The 25,573-nt window shown below is 34.2% G+C and overlaps 1 protein-coding gene and 1 non-coding gene across 2 annotated transcripts; both read left to right on the top strand.

Moving 5' to 3' along the window:
- Positions 1-720: 720 nt before the first annotated feature.
- On the top strand, positions 721-20,144 carry Smp_171010 (putative ef-hand domain (C-terminal) containing protein; the record flags this gene model as incomplete). The annotated part of the gene is made up of 10 exons (XM_018792964.1): positions 721-762; positions 796-984; positions 2,693-2,843; positions 4,156-4,387; positions 6,222-6,370; positions 7,073-7,269; positions 10,452-10,590; positions 12,743-13,054; positions 18,216-18,633; positions 19,928-20,144. The coding sequence occupies 10 exons, from the start codon at positions 721-723 to the stop codon at positions 20,142-20,144; spliced, it is 2,046 nt and encodes a 681-aa protein (XP_018647524.1).
- On the top strand, positions 15,514-15,585 carry Smp_tRNA_01724_Pseudo_TTG.1.1. The gene has a single exon. It is a non-coding gene (tRNA).
- Positions 20,145-25,573: the final 5,429 nt, after the last annotated feature.

Genomic DNA, 25,573 nt, shown 5'->3' with positions numbered 1-25,573 from the left:
GGGTATTAGACTTCGAGCGACTTTTGTATGCAGTGGGATTTAAACTAGTACACATTATATAGAACCACTTTTCGCACTCACCACCTTACACTTCTTCCTACACATGTAAAGGAGAATTAGAAAGTCCATAATCGTGAGTAGAGCCAACCTTTTTAAAAGGATATAAAGGTGAAATCTATTTAACAAATACACGAAATGAACATTAGTGTGGAAGAAAGAAGAGCCGGTTCTCCACAGTTACGAAATCACTGCATTTTTTAAAACGCGAGCGATAAGTGTTTTGTTCTTTGCCCCACAGTACTACATATTCAAGGGATAATTTATTATTTTTATAAATTGAGCATTCTTTTTTATACCATCCGAGAATATGTGATGTTTTGTTCTGTTCTTTGTAGTGTTTTAAATAATGAGCACCATAGTGTTGTATACGCAATTTTTTGAAATACCTTGTAATACATTTGAAACTTTTCACTATGAACGTCTTCATTCGATCGTCGTAGTATCTCAGTCTTAGGCTCATAATATTTTCGATTGTCATATTTATTTTTCTTCAATAGACGTAATTGCATTATACGAACTTACTGAAACTTTGACTCAATTTTTCTTTTTCTCTTTTCTCTTGTAGTTAACCTCAGTTATTGTTTTTAACGCTTTCTAAATACAAGGAATACCTTCAGAATAAGCACAAACATAGAAACGACTGAGCTTTTCTTCCTAACAATGGCTTTACCGTTTCTTCCTGGCTATAATTTTAATAAAAATGTAAGCGCTTATTCTTCTTATGTGTTTCTTTAGATTGGAAAGGATAAGTTCCACAAGTCACATTACCTAACACTGAAAGGCAATGAAGCCTATATGCATGGCGATGACAAGCCAGGTATTGGTGGGGAAAAACTACCAGGACAAAGAATCAATGCACCAACTAGCGTCTATCCATCTGGAATAGGTAGTCAGCTTCCTGCATGGTTGGCTTTTGATAAACAGGTACGAAATGGGCAGAAATTATTTGTTTCATTCATCACATACGAAGCAAAACAAGTAGGCACATTATGGTGATTCAAAAGCATGTTGCAGTAATTATAATGAAAGGTGGATGATCAACAATAAATAAATGCTGCAAAACTGATACTCCTGAACCCTCCTTTCTTAATAAATTGATGTCTTTGAACATAATGAAATATCGGTCTTTCCCGAACGAAAAGATCTATCGAATTATGAATGATTGAATACCATTGAGTTTTACTTAATTTACGAAAGTCTTATGTGAGGTTCATGAGCTGCTTTAAAGTACACCACATAAATCATAATCTGGCTGTTGATTAGCTAAATATATAAAGACCTAAAACTGCCTTCCTAACGCTAGTTTTTGCAAGGGAGAAGACAATCATTTTGCACCAGCTTGTTTAAGATATTATAGAATTTCGCAATCAATAATAATATTTTTTCTTTATTCGCTCAGCTCTGTCTTATTAGGTTCAAATGTTGTGGGTTTTCCTCGTCAATTGTCTACGTAGGCTTTTTGAGTCAGTTTTTATGAGTTATATGGATCCATTTCAATTATTCAATATATATTTTTGGGTATATGGTTGTGGAGATTGTGATTTTACTTCTCTTGAAAATGGCACGAAAATCGCCACTAATTTTAGAACTGTTTAGTATTTATATGTTTAATTTTCAGCCTTCAAAATCCGTTATTCCTTTTGTGATAAAAAAATAAATTCCATGTTTAAAAAATCTGCCTAGTCCAAAGGATCAAGACTAAGGCTCAGTTTTTTCTGTGATGAAATAGAAATCAACCCAATTTTCTAAGTAATTACTCATATATTAAGGAAAGCATTCCGTATACCGTGAGTTTGTTAGTTACGTAGAATTTTAGAAAAGCTTTTATTTCAATGATGCTATGGTCTTTCCGCAACTTTTGAAGTGGATATTTGTGTTAGTAATTAGGTCTTCCATTTAGTAGTGAATACACAAATGTTTTGTTTGACAGTGACCTTATACTTGTTTGTAGTTATAATCTGTTGAGGCTGGAGTAGGTATAATTATGTAGCTTATAAGATACAACAGTTGGTGTATTTTGACATGGAGTAAGTAGGATATTACCTATTGTATCGATTGTAACTTCCATCTGTAGTAAGTTTGGATTCGTCTTGGACAAGGGTGCTTCGGGTATGTGAAAAGTTTGGAGTAAGAGAGTATGGATTGTAGGTACCATGTGATCATGAACAACACAACATCTAATTAGGATTAAAACTCTTCATGATTCGTAGCAGCCCAAACTTAAGCAAGTAATGTTCAGGGACACGTGAACCTTAGCAGATCCTCTCTACCTATCATGTGTGAATACACATTGTGCAAAGTTAAATTTAATTAAATGTATTGATTTAATAAAAGTTAGCGACCACTTGAAACATTTATGTTTATTATTTGATGTCTGATATCATGCATGTGTCATATTTCTTAAAATATTTGGGGAATCGTACAAAACACTCGAATTTACTTGCAAACAACCGGGAGCGCCATGGAAACTTACTGTTCCAGTAAAGGATCTAGAATTATTTTTTTGCTAGTCATGCCCTAGCTAAACTTACATCTTATATAGATCGTTTTTGTTTACAGTACTTTCCATGAATTTACTTCCTTCACGTTTTCATTTGACGGACGGCTTTATTTTCTAATCTTTTATAACTAGGCCTTATCTTTTGATGCGTATTTTCAAGAGTCCGTTAATGAAAGACGTGAAGAACAATACCGCATTAGAAAATGTAAAATCTTATTTTACCCAGAGGATGACACTATTCAAGTAGTTGAGCCACGTATTGCGAACACTGGAATGGCTCAGGGTAATTTATGCTTCTGCTTTTTAATTATATTTAAAAATGTTTTCTGTCTTAGTCTGCTAGTTTTGCTTTGCTTTCTTCGTCCTTGATCATATTTTATGTCGCGTACTTGATAGTAAATTTTGAGACGTTTGTGCTAGATTTTAACTCATAGCTAGAGTTATAACGCCCCATAAAATTCTCCATAAGATATGTTTTTTTAAATAAGACGATAATTACAGTGAGTAAAGTTGATTTTGAGTTTTTAAGACTAGACTTTAAAGAATTTATGCTGGTATGCTGTTTAACACTACATTATCTGTACCCTTTACTTTAAAACATAAGTGATGTGTTAAGGAAATACCGAAGTGAAGAACTATCATCCTCAAATCGAATATTGTACATATGCACATATAAAGAGTATTTAGCTACATCAATACGCTTTTAAGCACCTTTGGAAAAAAACTTATATTATCGCCGACATTTATTCCAATAAATGGTGTATATGGTATGTTACTTTGTTAGTAGTTTCCATAACAGATTTGCTATCAGCTAAAGGACCATCGCAGACAATGAATCTTGAATAAATGTTTCAGTTTAATTTGGAAAACGCCAGAAGCAAACATCATCTTGTATCTTCTGCCTTGTACATTGTTTTGAAGTTACTCAGTAAAAATCTGTCTCATGGTCTCAAATAGATTCATCTCCCAGACCAATACTTCATCATTCCCTTCTTGCGTCATCAACTTTAGTATCCTTTTATTCGGGCAATCAATGAATCGAAATAAAATTAAAGTATCAACAACGGTCTGTTATCAAAGTTGAACTAGTTTTGAACTTTCCGGTTCACATAACCTATGAAAGCCGATTTTCTGAAATAATATTGGGTGGGTTAACAGATTATTGAACACAAATTGGGGTGTTGACAAATTTTCCAGGATGTTAGGCATGAAAAACTCAGTGAAATACCATATCAACCAATGCTCAGTAATTCTTTTCTCCTTATACATTACCAGCCTATTCTAAGTGCCCTTTTGCAATCCCAGAGTTGTGTATGTATCAATAGGATCCGCGAACCCGAATAACTGATTTGTTATGCTAAAAAACGTAAGGTTTTAGAAACAGGATTTCAGCTATCCAGTAATCATATTTACATACGTTCCGTAAACTGTCTTATATACTAGAAAATGAAAACTATTTTGCCTATTATCCTAAAAATGCTGATCAGTAGATAGATTAACACTCCCTTCATTGTCATTACAATAACAATTTTTCTAGATTTTAGTCCATTAAAATGATCCAAGAATAATTATTCTTATGTCACTTATTTATCAAGGAACAATTATTAAACGGCACCGTATTTCCAAACCTGTACCAAATGAGCATCTCTATTATACTGTGCATGATTTCAATGTGGGAACAGAGTTTGTAGCTTATGGAAAAACATTTCGAATTGTCTCTTGCGATCAATTTACATCAAATTTCCTACGTAAACTTGGTGTAACATTAGGTAAACCGGAATCAATGCCAGATGATCCTTACAGTATTCATCGTAAAGCTGTAAGTAGGTTTGATGTTTGTTTCGTTTTAATTAATTTATCTTGTAGGAATGGCAAGTTATATTTTTCAATATATCTTTAAATTTTATATTAAAGCACTTTTGGGTACGTGTAATTGAATTCTGTAAAAGACTTTTATAAGCAGTAGCATGCTTCTTGTAAAACTGTTGTCCTGAAGGATAGGAAAAGTACTATCCACAATGGAAAACCTAAAAACATACATTTACTGTTCACTGTTGGAAAAATAAATGTTATCGAGATCATATTTAGGTAAAATCTAAGACTCATTTTATACATAGCTTAAGAATACATTTAAAATGTTAATGAAATTCTGTGTCAGAATGCTGCCATCAACATTTTTCAGTGAATGAAAAACGTTCCAGGCTTAGTTCTCTTTCAAAAACATCAACGTAGTTTTATCTCAACTCATTAGAACTGTGTGTTCGCCTTCGATAGTTTTATTCGCTTTGCCAGTTTATTCCAATCCTCGAAATTTAGATTTGCTGGAAACTCGTGAAAGATGACTATGTTGATTATTTGAATACGCTTCATAGGAAGCCCTGTGTTGATCTCTGTTTTGATGCTTGTCAGGAAGAAATAAATGAATCCTCTAAAAGAAACTTATAGTTGCCTGAAAATTAATTATTTTGTCTTTTTATAAAGTGGCTACAAACCCTTCTAATGAATTATTTTGGCTTGTGTGGTTTAATGCGATTATTTAACTGAATCATGAATTTGATGGTAAATATTTTAAAGGCATTCTCTGCACGTGTTTTACATTTAAAATAAAGGGCATAAATATAAAATGAGGGGCAGATTTTAGTTAAAATTACACTGAAATATAACTAAAGTTGATTAAAAGAAGGTACAGAATCAAATGTCGGAGCGAGTATTTACGTGAGTAGTGTATATAAGTTAAGGTTTATTGGGTAAAGTCTTCGTAAAAATCAAATTCTATCAAGATGTTGAAGTCGCAATTCACATCTTTTTTCTTTACGTGTCAAATACATTACTATCACTACTTTTTAGACAAGGCTAGTCAAAAAAGCAGTCCAAAATTATATTTTCATGTTTAAAAAAAGCCACTGTATGGAAATATTTTAATATCTTATTTATACAAACTAGGCGTAGTACCGATGACCGTACCACTTAATACGAAATGACGATAAATATTCATGCGTTTCATGATACATTCTGTTTCGGATTTTTTATTATTACTCCGTTATATCTTTTGACCCGCTGACTAATATCAAATGTCCAGTCAACAATCAGAATACGAATTGTAATTTGGTCCTCTTTGTGTCTACTATTTTCACGGCAGATTAACATACCCAAACAGACCAATTACACGCCCGACCGGCACTACCAACCTTAAAAGGAGAGCCAAATTCTTCCAGGTTCGTTATTCAAGAGCTCCAATCTATGCCATGCCCTGAGTCCAGAAGTAGCGACCAGCTTCTACGATATTTACTTTCTAAACCGTCATTATTTATAAACAGTCATATCAGGCCGCATCACACCATAAAATCAAAAGTCCCAACCATACATAAATAAGCCGAAAGTGTCTTTAAATGGGGGAGACTATAACCAACCAACCGTTGACAAACTAGGAATAATAAATCGTATAGTAGTTTGTAAGTTAATCAAAATCTTATAGTAAATGGAATGTATACACATAGTAATCTAGTTATTCAGTAATTATACAAAAAATTATCATTCACAATGATTTGAAAAAACCTCCAGACTTTAGAATATTCATTTCATTATTATATACCCTGTAAAAAGTAAAAAATTTAATCTATCAAGCATTTAATGTCTTCATTTTGTATTAGTTTACTGAGAGTATGCAACCACTCAGACCATATGAAAGAATGGATAAACTTCGTCAATTTCTTGACCATGATCGTCATGTGTTAAGATTTTTCTGCCTTTGGGATGATACAAAATCACTTTATGGTGATCCTAGAGAAATGATATTAAATTATTTTCTAGGTAAGCGAACAAGTGATTAAGAAGAACATGTCTTTTTAAGCACATGTCTGTTTGTTTGATGTATTGAAATGAAAGACCATCTTGTCAGTTTTCAGAACATCCATTTTCATCAATAATTAATCACTGATTTTCTACTGTACAGGTTGAAAATGCTGTATATAAATCATAATTTTAATTCCTTACTCATTCAGTTGACTCAGGATCTCATTTACCTAGATCTGTTCAATAGAGATTATAAGACCATTGACCAGCGACTTATCATTTACAGCTCCAATTGATCAAATTTATTTTAACATAATAACCAAGTCGTCTGTTGATTGTGAAACAGTGTTTTACATCGCTAACTGTTGATGAGTTAGATATTATCAAAATTAAAGTTTTATTAAAGGTGGTTGTATACTTGGCAGTACGAACAATAAGTCTTCCAGCTTGTTGAAATTACCAGCAGCTAAATAGAATGATTGTAGGAAGCAGACTAAAAGTTTCAAAGTTCTATTTTCCACTTCTGGAATATATTCTAAACATACTACAAAATCTCCGAGAAGAAAGTCCATAAATTTCAGAAGTTAAAAGTCATCCAATCTCTCTAAAGACTTGTCATATAATTATTGTCAACAATCGCTATGCCATTTGTATAAACACGAAGCTGTTTTTTAATCATTTGACACTAAAACATAGTTTGACTTTTATTGTCTTTTTCAGCGGATGATACAATTGAAATACGTGAAATTATACCAGCTAACTCAGGTCGTGATGCTGTTCCATGCTTTTTACGCCGTCAAAAGCTACCACGGACAGTTACTCCAATACCGTTGCCTGGTGTAGTGACCGACAGAACATTATTAAATGTATTTGGTCATCCACAAAGAGGTGGACATTATGTACTCGATAGTCTAAAGGTAATATTAAAAGAAAACAAAACTTTCCATTCTTCTTTAAAATATTGATAATATAGGTACAAATACTTTCACAGAAATTCTATGTTGTATGATTGAAATTGTCATACTAGTCATTATTATCAGAAAGGGTTTTTTGTGGAGATTTAGTATTTTCGTAGTTGAAAGCGTGAGTCAGTTGAAGCTAGACCACCAGGGAAAACCTTGAAGCACTGGACGACCGTTTCGTGGCGAGGCGAGACGAGGTTGTAGATGCGCACTGCTGAGAAGTCCCATAATAGAACGGAGCGGCCGTCCAGTGCTTCCAGGTTTTCCCTGGTGGTCTAGCTTCAATTGACTCACGCTTTCAACTATGAAAATACTTGTCATTACCGAGGGCTTATTTGGATTAATTATCTGAGATAGTTTTGTTTGGTAAATCAGTTTGAATACTTCCTTAATAGTAATAATGACTTATGTAAAGAGAGCTAGTATGTTACAGGATTCGAAACCCTGATTTTTACTTGAGTAACAGGATTATATAATAAATGTCCTGCAAAGTTCCAAAACCTAACCACTTTACAGATATTATCACTAAAAATGAACAGGCTGCTCTTTACAATAAGGTAATCCGAAAAGCTTTAGACAAATGAATCCCAAACTTGATGCCGTAAGTGAAATTTATGTTTGGTTACCATTCAGTTGTCAAAGACTATCTATGTCTTAGACTAACGAATCAAAGCCACAGGTTCTTCTTACTAAAAGCGCACAACTATCTAGGTTTTTTATCATCTAAAAAGGTTACACTCAATCATCTCTTACAAATATAGCTGGTATTTTTCATGAACTTTAGTTTCTAATCAAAAGTATTGAAATTTAATAGATACTCATAACATTACTAAATATCTAATTACTATGATATACTACAATAAAATACAAATGAGTTAAGTTATTTAAGCAGTTTGAGAGTAATAAAGTTTACATCAGTAAAACAATAAATAAAAGTCAATAAACGGTATTATTACAATCTATACTGTGTTTTCCTTGGTGTAATGATTGCTTGAAGTCACTAACTTCTAGTCTGAGCCATGTTGGTAGATGCAGACTATTTGGTTGGGGTTCGCGTGACTATCGTAACCAATGGTTGGAGACTCTGGGTGACGTGGCTTAGAATCGATCACAATGGCGTAGGTGTATACACTCTTTATCTTCCCGTGAACCTTGAGATTAAAATTGCTTCATAACTTTCTTTCTTCCTATACTATATCCTTATAGACAACCTATCTTTTATTTACTACTTCTATGAATCCTGTGTTCATCTTGTTGTGCTAACGAGGTATGGCAACTTGGACCGATGCATAAATGCGCCTGGTCCTACGTTATAGCTGACTGAATGACTAAATGAGTTTATGATAAATTGTTAATTAATACTACTTCTATAATCCTAGTAGGAAATGACCTTATGAAATATCAACATTTTAGGGTGTCAACCAATAAGGTAGCAATTTACTTAGTTTATATTTCCGCTCAGGTCTCTATAAAATCTGAATAGGCCTATTTCGGAGTTTCTTCTCCCGTTTTCATACTAATCAGTTCAAATATTTTAATTACTTTTCTTTGGCAAAAATTCAAGGACCTATAAAATATCTATATAAGTGTTGTATTTTTTCTTAAATAATAACTCTGCTCAGTTACAGGTTATGCAGTATTTTTATATCTCACTGACTTAGTGACACAAAAATTTACAATAAATTGATCATTGGGTAATGATTAATGTCATATGTGTCAGATCCCTCTTAGTAAAGATTGAATCGTATCGATCAAGTTGCAATGTACAGAAGTAAACAAAGTGTTTGTGGTCGATGCATAATTTTAATTTAACCCGCTCTCAATTATCATGTAATTCTAGTCTGTTACACCAGGTTTTAGTAAGAACACATTAAATTTAAATCCCCTAGAATGGCTGCAACACTCGACATGGTGTATAACAATTCAATATTTTTCTTAACAAATTGAATGAATATCAAGTGAAATCCTAGTTCTCAATGATAAACACTTTCATTTCCATCACCGAAATCTATTATGAAGGGTTATAACTTGTGCCGCCTGGATGTCCTGTTAATGTAGAACGTGATAATACCGCCAATTAGAGAGCAGCAATTTATCGATCGGACCCATGACACACAAAACCCGTGAGAGCAGTCTGAAATACTTATCGATCCTGCTTTCTGTCTAACCCAGACAGTTAAGTCCAGAACACCGATCTCAGTCTCTGAGGTATGAATCATTATATTTCAAACATACTGAGCTTATATACCAATCAAACAGTCCACATCCTACCGTAAAATAGAAAATGACATTTGTATAAGATTCAGCCAAAAGTGGCTGTGAATATGGGGAAGAGAAATTAATAGACTGGGTATAACTCAAGAACAATAAGTCATATAATAATAGTTCATAGGTCAAAATAAAGCTTATAATAAGAGGGACCCGAATATGAATAGTTTGGTTAGTTAAAAATTATACAATAAAAATATATGTATCATAATAGTCCATAAACGGACCGTAACATTTACTATTCATTATTCTTGTCGTGGTATAACATGAAGAATTCTAAATAACCAGTTCCTTAGTATTTTGAAATATCTAACATGTAATATTTAATCATTTAGTCAATATTCAGTCAATACTGTCTCCCAATGAAATCCAACAAATAATATTTACTTTTTGATGATCAGAAAGGGTTTCTATAGATATTATAGTAATTTTTTAATAGTTGAGATCATGAATCATTTGAAGTTAGACCACCGTGGAAAACATGGAAGCAGTGAACGGCCGTTTCGTTTTATTTTAGGCCCAGAGGTCTAGAGGTTTAGCGCTCGCGCGAGAGAATGATAGGTTCTGGGTTCGAATCTTGAGAGGCGGGATCGTGGATGCGCACTGCTGAGGAGCCCCACAATAGGACGAAACGGCCATCCAGTGCTTCCAGGTTTTCCACGGTGGTCTAGTTTCCATTGACTCATGGTCTCATTTATTGAAAAATTATTTAAGATAATTTAAAAGGGGGTGAAAACTAAACTTAAGGAATATAACCTTTAAAAAAAGATTGACTATTATCTTTGTTTATTGTTTAGATATTTTATTCTAATGGTATATCATAGTTAAAATAAATGACCCTCTTTTTTTCTTCATTTCATTAAAACTAGCTTGGTGCACCTAAAGATAATTTTTATAAAGATAATGATTTAATAATCGGTGCAAATATTAATGTTTATGGTAGAAAGTTTTCAATATACGATTGTGATGAATTTACTAAAGAGTATTATCGTATCAAATATGGTATACGTAAGTCAGTAATTTACTCTTTGCATTATGATTATTAGTTATCCGGATGCTAGTACAAAGTAAATATGTTGTTCTCAACTAAGTCCCATATTATATGAGGATAGACCATTTCAAATAACTTAACAATGTGAAAAGTTTGTAGAAATTGTTCTATTTGACGGTAGTATCTATCACTGACCAAATTTAGTCAGGCGGTTGATAATTCGAAAAGATCGATAAGATAGGCTTCGCTTGCCTCCGGAAGAGCAGAAACTGCCGAACTTTGGAAACGTAGGTCGGTTTTAAAGTTCTGCTCAATCTCCCCAGCCAAACGCTGGAAACGCAGTTTCCGGATAAGCAGCTCGGTTGATTTTTGGTAACGAAAAATCTCACGTAAAGCTACTGTTTCAGGGCGATAACGATGTGGTTTTTTAACACCACCTGTAGCTGGTGCACTTTTCTGCGCAGCTTTAGTGGCCCTTCCCAGGTGCCTTCCCATCTATACTCTTGCTAGCGGTCTGCTTCGTGCGTGCCATGACTGTGAACAACTGTGAACAACAAGTTAATAATTTTTAGTCCTTTATTAGAATTCATTAACGTCGGATAACTACCAGTAACTACAGGCTTTGCTATGTGAGACAGGCATCATAGATCCCGATGTTTGATAATCACTCAATATTACGAATAAAATTGAGCTGGTAATGTGGTCCATCCGAAACCAACTTAGCAGTATAAGTGTAACTCTCTCTTAGCGAAGCCTGAAGTTCATAGACTTAAAATTCGATAAAGCTGTTTACACACACTGCTGAGTAGTCCTATACTGAAACGAAATAGCTGTCCACAGATTTCTATTTATTGATCATAGTCTGGCTTTAACTAGTCCATGATGTTAATCACTTACAAAGTAAACTACTTACGAGTAGCTAAAACTATTTATATAATTACTTCAATAATATGCCATGTTTTTCAGTTCACATGACTGCTTAAACTCATTTTATTAGGGCTGTATTATGTCCATTAATTTAAGTGACTTAATAATGGTACATAACTTATATTAAGTTAGATGACATTAAGAGAATGAATTATCATCTAAATCATCCAAAATTGGTTATTACTAATTATTAAAAAAGAATAGAAGTGATACTCACAATTACAGCTGTTCTATTACTTACTTACTTACGCCTGTTACCCCTCGTCGAGGAGCATAGGCTGCTCACCAGAATTATCCATCCAACTTTGTCTTGGGCAATTATTTCCAGTCCTTTTCAGTTGTTATTCATCCTTTTCATATCTGCTTCTATTTCCCGGCGTAATGTGTTCTTTGGCCTTCCTCTTTTCCGCTTCCCTTCATGATTCCAAATTAGGGCTTGCCTCGTGATACAGTTTGGTGATTTCTTTAATGTATGTCCTATCCACTTCCAACGTCTTTTCCTAATTTCCTCTTCAGCTGGAAGCTGGTTTGTCCTCTCCCATAAAACGCTGTTGCTGATAGTATCCGGCCAGTGAATGTTGAGTATTTTGCGTAAACAACTGTTTATAAATACTTGTATCTTCTTGACAATGGATATAGTAGTTCTCCACGTTTCAGCTCCGTACAGTGGGACTGTCTTGATGTTCGTATTGAAGATTCTCACTTTGAAGTTAGATGACAGTTGTTTTGAGTTCCATATGTTCTTCAATTGTAGAAATGTTGCCCTTGCTTTGCCAATCCTACAACTGTTCTATGTTTACACATAATTTAGCTTCAGAGTCATTAACTTAAATTAAATGTGTAAAAATAGAAATATGAGGAAGTTAATACAGATATAAGTGATAGATAATAGGTTATACTTCTGTTTGTAAAATACTCCTATCAGATAATGCTAGAATGCATCAAAAGACCTTAAGTAATACTACTCAACATCAGTTTCAATGGCATAGATTTATTTTTCCCTTATTATCCTCTAAATCGAAAGTTGTGAGTACCTGATCTTATTCACAGTGCTGACATTTCCAGTGTTGTTTTTGACTGACTGACCTACTGATTCAAGTTCTATAAGCTGAGATAACTGATCAATTTCAGTCGTAAACATCAATGGGATGATCCATGCAACCAATACAAAACTCATACAAGTTCTCTTTGAAAATTAATGTTTATGATTTATCACGATTGATTTTTATTAATTCTTTGCAGAAGATTTCACCCCAGTTAAATCTAAGCTTCAAGATTATATAGCCACTGTGAAACGTGAAATTCCGCCATATAACGGTTGGGGTACTGATGAAGACTCACTAGCTAATTGTTACAGCTTAATACCAAAAGCACCAAATCATAATTTTAAGAAATTCATGGAATTAGATCGTCAAGGTTTAGAATCTCATATTTTACGTTTCGCTGGACGTTTATTGTCTGGACGACCGATAGATCGTGATCGTCAGTTTGTGATTAGTTGCTACTTGTCAGATGATACAATTTCAATTTTTGAACCTCAACAAAAGAATTCAGGTTAGATATTTTATTTTCCAATCTTTTCCCCCTATTCAGAATGATGATTATTTATTCTTCAGGATATCAATCTTTTTAATTTTTTATCCACTCATAATAGTAATGGTTTACACTTCTAATGTATCCGACTGACGAATCCCAGATATAACCAAGCACACGGCCAGCCATCATCTAAACTGTGTCCTTTTATTTGTTTCTTAAACCGGAATCTATTCAGCCCTAAATATTTAGTGAGTCTTCAGTTCGCTATAGATCACTAACTAATTTTCAACTAATAAAAGAGCTAATCATTATTCTAAGGTTCGAGTCTGGCTATTTCTTTTTTGAAGTTGGTGGAGTACTTGTTATGATATCCGAATTGTATTAAACTATTAAAGTTATCTATACATATATGTTTTAAACAAACGAAGTTTTCACATCAAAGATTTTCAAAAGATGATTGATTTTACGTAATACAAAGTCTTTATAGAAAAACCTTGTTACGTAAGCGTAAGGCTTCTCAAAATACTTTAGTTTAAACACAGGTTATAAGAAACTAGAAATTTCTAGATTGAATTGGCAAATTAATTTATTATCTATTTCTATGAATCACTAGAAGTTCAAGGTTATATAAATTTAAGGGCACTTTAAATGTTACATACAAATGTAATTTTAGGTTCTGGATTCAAACGTCCTGGCAATAACATAAACAAAGAATGTTTAATATAACTTATTGTTTAGGTAATAATTTTAACAATTTAATAGTTGAATTCATGAGTCAATTAAAGCTAGACCATCGTGGAAAACCTGGAAGCATTGGACTGCCATTTCATCCTAGTATGGCACTCCTCAGCAGTGCGCATCTACGATCCAGTCTCGCGAGATTCGAACCCAGGACATAACGGTCTCGCGCGTGAATCAAATTGTTAAAGAATGTTCTGTTGCAAGCAAAGTAAATATAAATAAGGAATTGATGAACAAAGTGAATATTTTTTAGTGATTCCTTCTCATGACAAATTATTTAACAAGACAAATCAATGAATCTTCTGAATGTCAACTTATTTGTCCTTAAGGTTCCTTTAGTAGGAATAATGAACTAAGTTTTGAATAGGTATTATAAAAGAAAAAACAACTAGGTACATCAGTAATAACACTAAATACAGTGATTATTCACACTTTCTCCATAATGAGATTTACTAATAAATGGTAGCAGATATAGTAATGGATTCCATTTTAGGCTTCTTGTTTGATGAAATAACTATTGTAAAGACTGGAAATAGTTCATTAAGTAATAAGATCAATAAAGAGCCTTTATATTACAAATATATCAGTTTTGATTTATGTTTTGAGAATTTTATTATTTTGTAAGAAGGGGGTTTTTGTGGTGATTTAGTATTTTCATGGTTGAAAGCATGAGTCAATCGAAGCTAAACCACCAGGTAAAACCTTGAAGCACTGGACGGCCGTTTCGTCCTATTGTGGGACTCCTCAGCAGTGCACATCCACGACCTCACCTCCCGAAGTTCGGACCCAGGGCATTAACACCATGGATGCTGGCTCAGTGGTCTATCGGTTAAGTGATCCGGCGCGAAACTGGTATGTCCTGGGTTCGAATCTCGCGAGGTGAGGTCGTGAATGAGCACTGCTGAGGAGTCCCACAGTAGGACGAAACGGCCATCCAGTGCTTCCAGGTTTTCCATGGTGGCCTAGCTTCAATTGACTCATGATCTCAACTTTGAAAATTTTATTATTGTCAATCCCTAAATGAAATTTTTTTTAATTCAGAAAAATTTTGAATGTGTGATATTTTTCGATGTTTTAATTTCAAGAAGGATAGATGACAGTGTAAGACGAGGAGTTTAACAAGAAAAATCTCACGTTGAAAAAATACATTAACGTAAATTGTTTTCTTTCCCTTCAGTACAAAAAGGATTCCATCTATAGTTTAGTAACTTAGGACAAACATATACAATACTGTTGAAGAAGTAATAACAATAGTACATATGACTTGGTATGAAAAAATGATTATTTTGAATAGTTTATCAAGGTTAATACAATCAAAGTAAAAACAGAAAATCATTCAACATCAATAAGCAACAAAAAACGATTATATTCATCTAGTATTGTTTATTTGAATCTTACCATCGATGTGTTGGACTGCAACTGGTCAGTCTCTAATTGGCCATATGTGCATACTGTGCATATTGCCTCGATATAGCCTAAGTTCACAAGCATGGTAAGCAAAGATGGATAGTGGCTAGCAGTGGAATCCAGTTTGACGCGCGTTTCGTCCAATATGGGACTCGTCAGCTGGATGTACCTGCATCTCTGACTTTTTGGGCACTCTGAGACTCGAACCCAGTACCGTTTGCTTCTAACGCCATCGCGTTATCCAATCACCTACTGAGTCCTGATAGCCACTTGCTTTTGCGATGGGGTGAAGTTTACATTCATTTAGTATTGTTTGTTTGAATCTTCCCATCGATGTGGCCGAGTGGATAACGCGATGGCGTTTGAAGCGAAAGGTACTGGGTTCGAGTCCCAGAGTTAACATCAACTCTGAGATGCAGGTACATCCAGCTGACGAGTCCCAAATTGGACGAAACGCGCGTCAAACTGGATTCCACTGCTAAAAAATGATTAGTTTTTATACTTCAATTCAAATCAATTATAATTATCAAAGTATTAGAAACAAAACCAAGAGAGATTATGGACGGACACTCAAATTTCATATCGTTTATACTCTCTGTTGTTTACTCTCCATACAATTAAAAGATAAGCCACCTCTATACGTACTTATAAACTAAGCTGTTCCTGTGATTAATATAACTAAATAAGTAGAATGGATTAGAAAGTCTATCACCGCTTTCTTGGACTTTGTCAAGAATGATTAGATAAAGGTTCAATACAGAATATGAAATCAATGAAAGTTCAACAATCACCATTATATACTTATGTGTTGGGGTGATCCAGAAAACTTCTCTCAATAGACATGAAAGGCTCAAGAAACATTAAGAGGCATTTTATCCAATCAGTGTTCACTAGAAGTTTTGCCAGAAACATCACCAAAGTGAAAAGTCACATGTAGAGTTTCTGAGTAACTGATTACTACACTGCTACTATGTTTAGTAGCATTCCAGAATTTTTGGGAAAACCCAAGGACTTCTAAAATATTATAAAAACCCTATATTTTCTGTACATAAATGAACCTTTGGAGTAAAGTTCTTCTCGCATATTTTGCGACTTTTCTCTCGTGTTCAAGTTGGTGTGTAGTTTTAGCTTAGGAGTTACGAGAATAACTTAGGAACTGAATATAGCGTTTAATTAGCAAGACTTATCAATATGTTGCTAATGAGGTTTCTAATGTTTCTATTTCTTCATTTACTAACTATAACAGTGGCAATCAAAATAAGAATTTTCGGACTAAATTTATATAAATCTGTATTATGTGTTTAGTTCTTCCATCCTCCATAATCTTCACCAACTATTGTTTCACAACAAAATTCACTCTTTGTTGCAGTCAAAGGAAAAGTGTAAATATTAGTTTTATGTATATTTTAAGTATTTCTACTCATCGTATTGTTACTAGTAGCAGTTTTTATTTTAATTAAATAGTGAGTTATTCATTTTGTTATGTGTACAAGACTCTTCTCACAACTTGTACAAGTAATAATTCCTAGCTTGATGCTTTCTCTAGTTTGGTGTAATTAATATCGACAACATCATCATTGCGTTTAATTAAACTCATCGTAGCATACGTGTTCTTCAATTATCACAATGAGAATAATCATGTTATCGTTCAGATTGTCAGATAGTATTCTATTCTGCCGTCCGATTCAGTTACACTATACACTTCCTACGATAAACTAAACCCAATATCCACGTGAATAGGTATGTTAAGTTGCAAAACTGAACTATGATGAACATAAACCATATGGTTTAACTCATTTACCTTTCTTATTCAGAAAAGGACACGTAGGTTAAGACCTCAAGTCGTGCATCGACTTCTTTCAATAGCGTGTCTCATTTATAATTTTACCTACTATTCAATCTTGAGGTCGCGTGTAAGCACCGACATGTAATATGTTTATACTCTTACAGTTTAGAAGACGGGCATAGAAACTAAAACTGTTTCAGAGCCACCTAGTTTAGAATTACAACCACATTACCTTGGCATCTCCTGATCCAAACTACCCTGATATTTGTTTCACCCAACTTAATATTTTTGTATAACTTGTCAAGTTTAAATAATCAGTAAGAGGATATCCACAAAAATACTTACGAGTTAAATAAATAGTTTTTCAAAGATTATTTTCTGTTTAAACGGAATCTTAGTTTGTTAGAAACCCTCAATAATTCCCTAGATATGTCTTTAGAAGCTGGGAAAATACTGAGAACACTCCGGAGACTGATTACAATTCACTCATCCAGGTTGAACAATTACTAAACTATTCATCAGTTTTAGCATAAGTTTTAGAAGCTTCTACAATCTGAAGTTCCTATAAACAAAAAGGCCTCGAAGTAAAGCTTCTTCTAAACTTCCCGACTTCTAATGACCAAAAACAAATGTTTAAGCGTTGAAACACAAAATTGATTATTATTACAAACTAGCATCGGCTGGAGAGCTACTAAAACGCCTAACAAAGACCGGATAGCTATTTTGTTTTAGATTCCGAATGAGATTGAATGTAGCATCTGTATGTTTTACAAAAAACAACACCATGTGGTAATAATCAAGAGTGCCATTTAAAATATAAACCACTAGATTTGGGTTTAATGATCAAATTATTTCGTACTAGCTGAAAGACCTATAGAACTAAATTGTCATCCAGTGCACTTTGAATTTTTAACCAATGTCCGAGGAACATTGGCTCATGATGATAATTACTTTTAAAAAATTGTTACTTTCACTATACTGGTCGGTTTTTATTCAAGGGGTGGTCACTTAGTTTGTCCCTTTTACGTGAATCTTTAACCCTTAGTACAACATTTTGCTAAGCTAATCAGTTGAGTTTCTAATTTTGCCCCCAATAATTTGCACCTTCTCTGACATTAAGAGATATGGTCATCTTGATAAAAAAAATAATTCTCATTTCTTTTCCCAATTATCTAACTTCTTTACTCACTCACCTTTGTAAATACAGTTTCACTCATTCAACCAATAATTCTTCTTTCTTTCAAGGTTTCCAAGGTGGTTTATTCTTAGAACGATCAAAAATAAAGAAACCTGACAGTAAATTATTTGATAACAAACCATTGGAATATTATAAACCTACAGATTTATATGTTGGTGCTAAACTGGATTTCAATTCATTTCTATTTGAATTAACTGAAGCCGATGATTATACATTAGACTACATGAAGAAACATAAAACACAATTTAAACAAGCTGACTGTCAATTAATATTGAATAAATTAATAACAATATTGAACAATGAACAACATGATGAAATTATCAAGTATGCTGTAAATCAAGATCCAGATGATACAGGGACATTTGGCTTTGATCAAATGATAAATTTAATTAATCAGTTGACTGGTAAAGAGAATGCGTTAACAACCCATGAACTTGGTACATTGGCAAGACATTATGGTGTTAGGTAGGCGTTATTTATTTGTTGTTAAAACACACGATGATTGTCTTTTTAACTGTTTCTCTGTGTATCTATACCTGAGTAGAATATGATAAAAGAAACTGATTAGAATTCAAAACAATCCTGTTACTCTCTTAATTAGATATCTGATGAGAAAGCAAGCAGACTTCATGATTTCACAAATTATCCTTGACCTTTGAAAGTGATAAGTCTTGCTAATTAAACGCTATATTCAGTTCCTAAGTTATTCTCGTAACTCCTAAGCTAAAACTACACACCAACTTGAACACGAGAGAAAAGTCGCAAAATATGCGAGAAGAACTTTACTCCAAAGGTTCATTTATGTACAGAAAATATAGGGTTTTTATAATATTTTAGAAGTCCTTGGGTTTTCCCAAAAATTCTGGAATGCTACTAAACATAGTAGCAGTGTAGTAATCAGTTACTCAGAAACTCTACATGTGACTTTTCACTTTGGTGATGTTTCTGGCAAAACTTCTAGTGAACACTGATTGGATAAAATGCCTCTTAATGTTTCTTGAGCCTTTCATGTCTATTGAGAGAAGTTTTCTGGATCACCCCAACAGAAAGACAATCAAACGTCTTGTCAGAGTTATATGTTGTTGAAGTAAGTTTCATTCTACTTCATATTAATCCAAGTCTTTCATATGCACATAGATTTTCTAAAGATGCAGTTTTATGAATATGATTCTACGAGTAACATGCATAAAGTGGTTCAGTTTACTGATAGAAAGGAATAATACATATATTTCACAATCATACATACAATGGAAAAGAATAAATGAAACAGTTTATAACATAATCAACTGCAAAGTAAATGTATAAGCTTTTTTGCGTCATCTAAACAGATAAAGTAACAATCATCACAACAGAGCTTGAGAAATAGTAAGACAATAACTTGAATTATCAAGTGATATGTGATTTAAAAGAAACGCGGGAAATAATAAGCAAGAGTATACTATTTGAATGACCCGGAATAAAGTTGACTCAATGACCAACTGACAAAGAAGGTAGAAGAAAAAGATCTAAGTACAATGTAATAAACGTGTTCCAGTTCACTAATGGATTGGATGACAATATGTCGATAATAAAAACTAACTTCTCTCCAACCAATGACCATTTAGTTGGTATGGATACATCACAGAGGTGGTAAGTGAAACTTTGAAAAAGGAATGTAGACTAGGATGGGAGTCCACGGCTGTATTAAGTAGAACAAAATGATTTTACATCTATATAAGTTTGTTTCATTTACTAATTATAGTCATTATTCTAACTTTAGACCATCCAAGCAAATAAGGCTTGAAATTTTACTTGGGATTGCACAACAAACACTTCGTAGAAAAGCATTTGAAGATTTCTCCAGTTTAATGACTGCCTGTCGCCAACAAGATGCCGATAAAACAGGTGAAATGGACCGTCATGCAATAAGGCGCATATGCTTAGCTCATCACCTACCATTACCTGATGATATGTTGAATTCACTTATGGATTGGTAAGTCACATTTGAAAAATGCTCGTCATTAAATACTGACTTTAGCTAGACATTTATTTATTACGAGGAAGGATAGAACAGTTTAAGACTACTCATTAGATTCCAGTCACGACTACTCTAGTAGTCGAACCTCAAGAACTTCAGGTTCCGTGATTAACACTAGTCACCATTCAATAGTTCCCACTTTCAACTCTCGGATATTCCCAATATACTGTGACTAACTCATTTGTTTTGTTGAATTTTTTTACAACTGGGTTTTATAACTATGCGATCTTATGTCTCTGAAGCAATAAGCAACTAACTGAAAGTTAGTTAAAACTGGTGTTTTGTAAAAACGCTTTTTTCATAAGTTTTCTATAAATCTTCTTGTGTAGATATTTCAGTGAACATATAATTTTAACGTGACCATAATTAATTAATTAATACATTTTCTGATGAAACATTTCAGCTATGAATAACATGGTATCAGTGTTGCTTCAACTTAAATTACAATATTTTTTATATAGTTGAGATCATGAGTCGATTGAAGTTAGACCACCATGGAAAACCTGGAAGCACTGGACGGCCGTTTCGTCCTACTGCGGGACTCCTCAGCAGTGCGCATCCACGATCCTGCCTCGCGATATTCAAACCTAGGACCTACCAGTCTCGCGCCAGAGCACTTAACCGATAGACCACTGAGCCAGCATCCAACGATGTTAATGTCTCACATCAATCAAACAATACTTCTACCGTTAAGTCAAGATAATAAAGTTTTTGTAACTTTAGGAAACCTGACAACTCTAGGATTTTACACAACTTTCAAGATTTTCAACATGATAGTTAACTAGTAAATATTTTATTGGTCTACAAAATAGTAAAAATGCTAAAATTACTCTATTATAGGTTTGTAATATGAAGTATGACAGTATTGTCGCTTCAACTTTCCCGGATAAATGAAGCACTAAGTAGATATTCCCTCTATTCAAATCAATAAACTAAAAATCTTATTTGCATGCTTAATGAATATGTCCTGTACACGAGGTAGATAACATAAATCAGCAAATCGAAATGAAAACACAGTGTTTAAACTCAATTTGGAAGTCAAGTGGTTCTGAATACTTCGTTATTAACATAATGAACGGATATCTTTTATTTGAGGGTATGAAAAGACGAATGGCCCAAAATATAATCACTTGATGTCAGTAACACAAATAACCTTTTTTATTTGTTGTGTACTTTCCAAACCTTCACATAATGATTAAAAATCTGTCGTTCGAAGGAGTGTTAACTGATTTTAGTCCTGACCTTTATTTAACAACTTTAGCATCACTGGGGATTATCTGAAGAAAGCGCTATCACTGTATTTGATAAATTCCACATTTTATCTTTTTGATTCATTGATACCACATTTTAGCTTTACATGTCTTGCTGTACTCGTAACTATACTTAAAAATCGTTGTTTTAACTGTTTGGGAATGACTTGATAATAAAGAATTTAATCCGTTGTCTGATGGAGTGTGGACAGCACTTGCCTCCGTACTATTTGATCTGTTTCATATTCTTCAAAACTTGGACTTGATATCACAGAAAATATTAACGAACACTTTTTTTATTGAGAATCAGTTAAATAAAATTAAGTAAATAATAAAGCCTTAAATCGTTATCTATCACCAACGAAATTAACGATTACTTCATATTTGATGTTTATATCGATATAAATAATAACAATATTAACTATTCTCAGTATAGATATTAATGATGACGGGTTAGTGGTCTAGAAGTTAAGCTTTCGCGCATGAGACCGAAGGACCTCGGTTCGAGTCCAGCGTGTGGAATAATGGATGCGCACTACTGCGGAGTTTCATACTAGGACGACATGGTCACCTACTGCTTTCATGTTTTCAATGGTGGTGTAGCTTAGACCAATTAGTGAATTCAACTGTGACTATACATCTGATGATGTATATATTTAGATGATTGATAACTGAGTATTAATGTCCTCACTTTGTCGTTTAAGTGCATTCCAACAGAATGGATGTACCAGTTAGTTGAAATTAAATCAATTCTTTGTTTTTAAAATCGTATTATCACAATAACACACCATAGTTATAAACTAGATACAAAACAGAATAAAACAAACAACTAATTAAAATGGGATTATAAGCATTTTTCGAATCACTGATAACAAATAAGACAGAATCGATACTACGTTGAAGGTGATCACAAGGTTTAAGTTAAGAACTATGTACAATCTTATTTTCCCCAATCGAAATTTGTCAATAAAAATAAATAAATTTTCAGTCAGTCAAGAAAATACGGGATCTGACAAAAATGTTTATTGATCCAAGTTGTCATTTTTCATATCGTCTAAACTAAAGAAAAAGCTTAACAATATGAAAGTGAAGCAGGTTTAAACAATAGAATTATTGATGATAGCATGATGAAAGCATTTATTAAGGAAAGAAACGGATGGATTTGTTGAATGAAGCATACGAAATAACATGAAAACCCATGATTGCACAGAGGTTAAGGAATGAATTGACCTACATCATTGTGACTGATTTCCAGCAATAATGTTTAAAAATATAGATTATGATTATTACTGTTCAAGAAATCCATACCTACTCTCACAGCTCATTTCAATAACCAACGAACTCATGAACCGACCCTGCAATGATTTTGCCGACACTAACCCCCTTTCAACCAAACTTAATTCTATCCCATAATTCCAGCCACCTCAGTTGATAAATGCACACTAATTCATCAAGGAGTTTGAGATCTTAATGTAAAATCAGACACTTAACTTTATCGTAACTGATTAGGCGGTCTCACTATACGTTGACAATGTTTCACAGACGCCAATGATCTAGCAACGTATGGATATTCTTAACCTGTAAAGAACGTATTTCATCATTATAGATTAATATAGCTCATATATAGTTGTATGATCTACTCACCCTTCGATTATTAAGCAGATATCTCGTTTCTGTAACAGGTGACCGAAGTTGAGAAAACAGAGTAAGCTCCATTTAAATCTGCAGAGACTTTCCCAGACTAAACTATGTCGGCTGCATGCTATGAGCCAAAGAGAAAGCATTAGAGTAGATTAATTGATGAAAGGTCTTGTAGAAGAATCATCTCTAGAACTATATCTAGAAGGTGAGATCAAAACCAATACAGACAAACGGGTTATATATATATATATATGTATTACAACGAAGAAACTAGCACGGAAATATTGTAAACCAAAGTGACCGGTCAAGGACAAAGAAAGTAAGACAATCACAGACATTCAAAACAATGGAACAAGTGGTATGGACACTTTGAAGAACGCTTAAAAAGATCAGCCCCACTGGACCTAACGAACATCAGAACAGCACAAACAGACCTTCCCATAGCTGTCACCCCAACAACAGTCGAACAAATCAGCATGTCAATCAAGCATATCAAGGGTGGGAAAGTAGAAGGACCTGACAATATACCAACTGAAGCACTGAAGTGAGACATCGAAGCAACTGCAAATATGCTACACGTTCTATTCAGTAAGCTTTGGGAGGAGAAACAAGTGCCGACAGACTCGAAAGAAGGATACCTCATCAAGTTACCCAAGAAGGGAGATCTGAGCAAATGTGATAACGCAACTACAGAGGCATCACAGTGCTATCGGTACCAGGAAAGGTTCTCAGCAGAGTGTTGCTGAACAGGATGAAAGGTTCAGTAGACGCCCAACATCCACATCAACAGGCCGGATTCCATAAGGACAGGTCGTGCACAGACCAAATCGTGACACTACGGATTACTGTTGAACAATCAACTAAGTGGAACTCGTCACTATACATAAACTTCCTTGACTATGAAAAGGTGACTGACCGTGCGAATAGGAGGACCTGATGCGACATTCTTCGATACCATGCTGAACCTGAGAAAATCGTCAACATCATTCGAAATTCATACAATGGGTCACACTGAGAAGTCATGTATGTATAACAACTGATAGACGTATTCCAAGTGAGGACCGCAGTAAGACGAGATTGCGTACTCTCCATTTCTCTTTTTTTCTAATGGTCGACTGGGTTATGAAGACCTCCACATCTCAGTCAAATCACTGAATAGAGTGGGAAGCTTGCATTCAACTAGACGATTCGAACTTTGCAGACGACTTGGCCCTTCTAACCCATACACATCATCAAGTGCAGGTCAGGAAAAACGATGTAGCAGCAGTCTCTGAATCAGTATGCCTCAACAAACACAAAGGAAAAAGAAAGACTCTCAAATACAACACAGATAACACCAACCCAATCACACTTGATGGAAAAACTCTGAAACAGGTGGAAACATTCACATGCTTGACTGATCAGCATCATCGATGAAAAATGAGGATTTGATGCATATGTGATGATAAGAATTATCAAATCAAGGATGGCATTCCTACAGTTGAATAACATATGGAACTCAAAAGAACTGTCAGTCAACATCAAAGTCAGAATCTTCAATACAAACATCAAAGCAGTTTTATTGTACAGATCTGAAACATGGACAACTACTACAACCATCATCAAAAATGTACAAGTATTTATAAGCAGTTGTCTACACAAGATAATCAATGTCTGTTGGCGGGATACTATCAGTAACAGCCTACCGTAGGAAAGAACAAACCAGGTTGCAGTTAAATAGGAAATTATGACAAGACGTTGGAAGTGGATAGAACATACATTGAGGGAGTCACAGAACTGCACGACGAGGCTGAAGTTAACTTGGAATGTAAAGGGAAAAGAGGAAGGTCAAAGAATACAGTGCATCGGGAATAGGAAGCAGACTTGAAAAGGATGAACAGAAACTAGGGAAATCTGGAAAGTATTGCCCAGGACAGAGTTCGATGGAGAATCTTGATAGACGGCCTATTCTCCTCCATAAGGGGTAACAGGTGTAAGTAAATAACGTTTGAAAAACTGCAGAAAAACGAAGAAAATCCAATAGCTATTTCATCCTGTTTATTAGACTTTTCGGTTGTACATATGTACAAACGCATGAGTTACAAAGCTAGTGTTGAACTGTAAAATCCATATCAGAAATCATGTTTCTGTCAATATTTACAAACTAATAATTCACAACTCAATTTACCCTTTTTAATCACATGTTTTCTTTTTTTTTAAATCATAATATTGACATTCTTATTTTTATAGTTGAAATCATGAGTCAATTGAAGCTAGACCACCATGGAAAACCTGGAAGCACTGGACGGCCGTTTCGTCCTATTATGGGACTCCTCAACAGTGTGCATCCACAATGAAGCTAGACATTACCACCGTTGGATGTCGGCTCAGCGGTCTATCGGTTAAGGGTTCTGGAGCGAGACTGGTAGGTCCTGGGTTCGAATCTCCCGAGGCGGGATCGTGGATGCGCACTGCTGAGGAGTCTCACAATAGGACGAAACGGCCGTCCAGTGCTTCC

This window comes from Schistosoma mansoni, chromosome 1 (assembly GCF_000237925.1).
Source record: "Schistosoma mansoni strain Puerto Rico chromosome 1, complete genome".
NCBI lineage: Eukaryota > Metazoa > Platyhelminthes > Trematoda > Strigeidida > Schistosomatidae > Schistosoma > Schistosoma mansoni.
The sequence above is the reverse complement of the archived record's forward strand: the minus strand, read 5'-3'. Positions and strand labels throughout refer to the sequence as shown.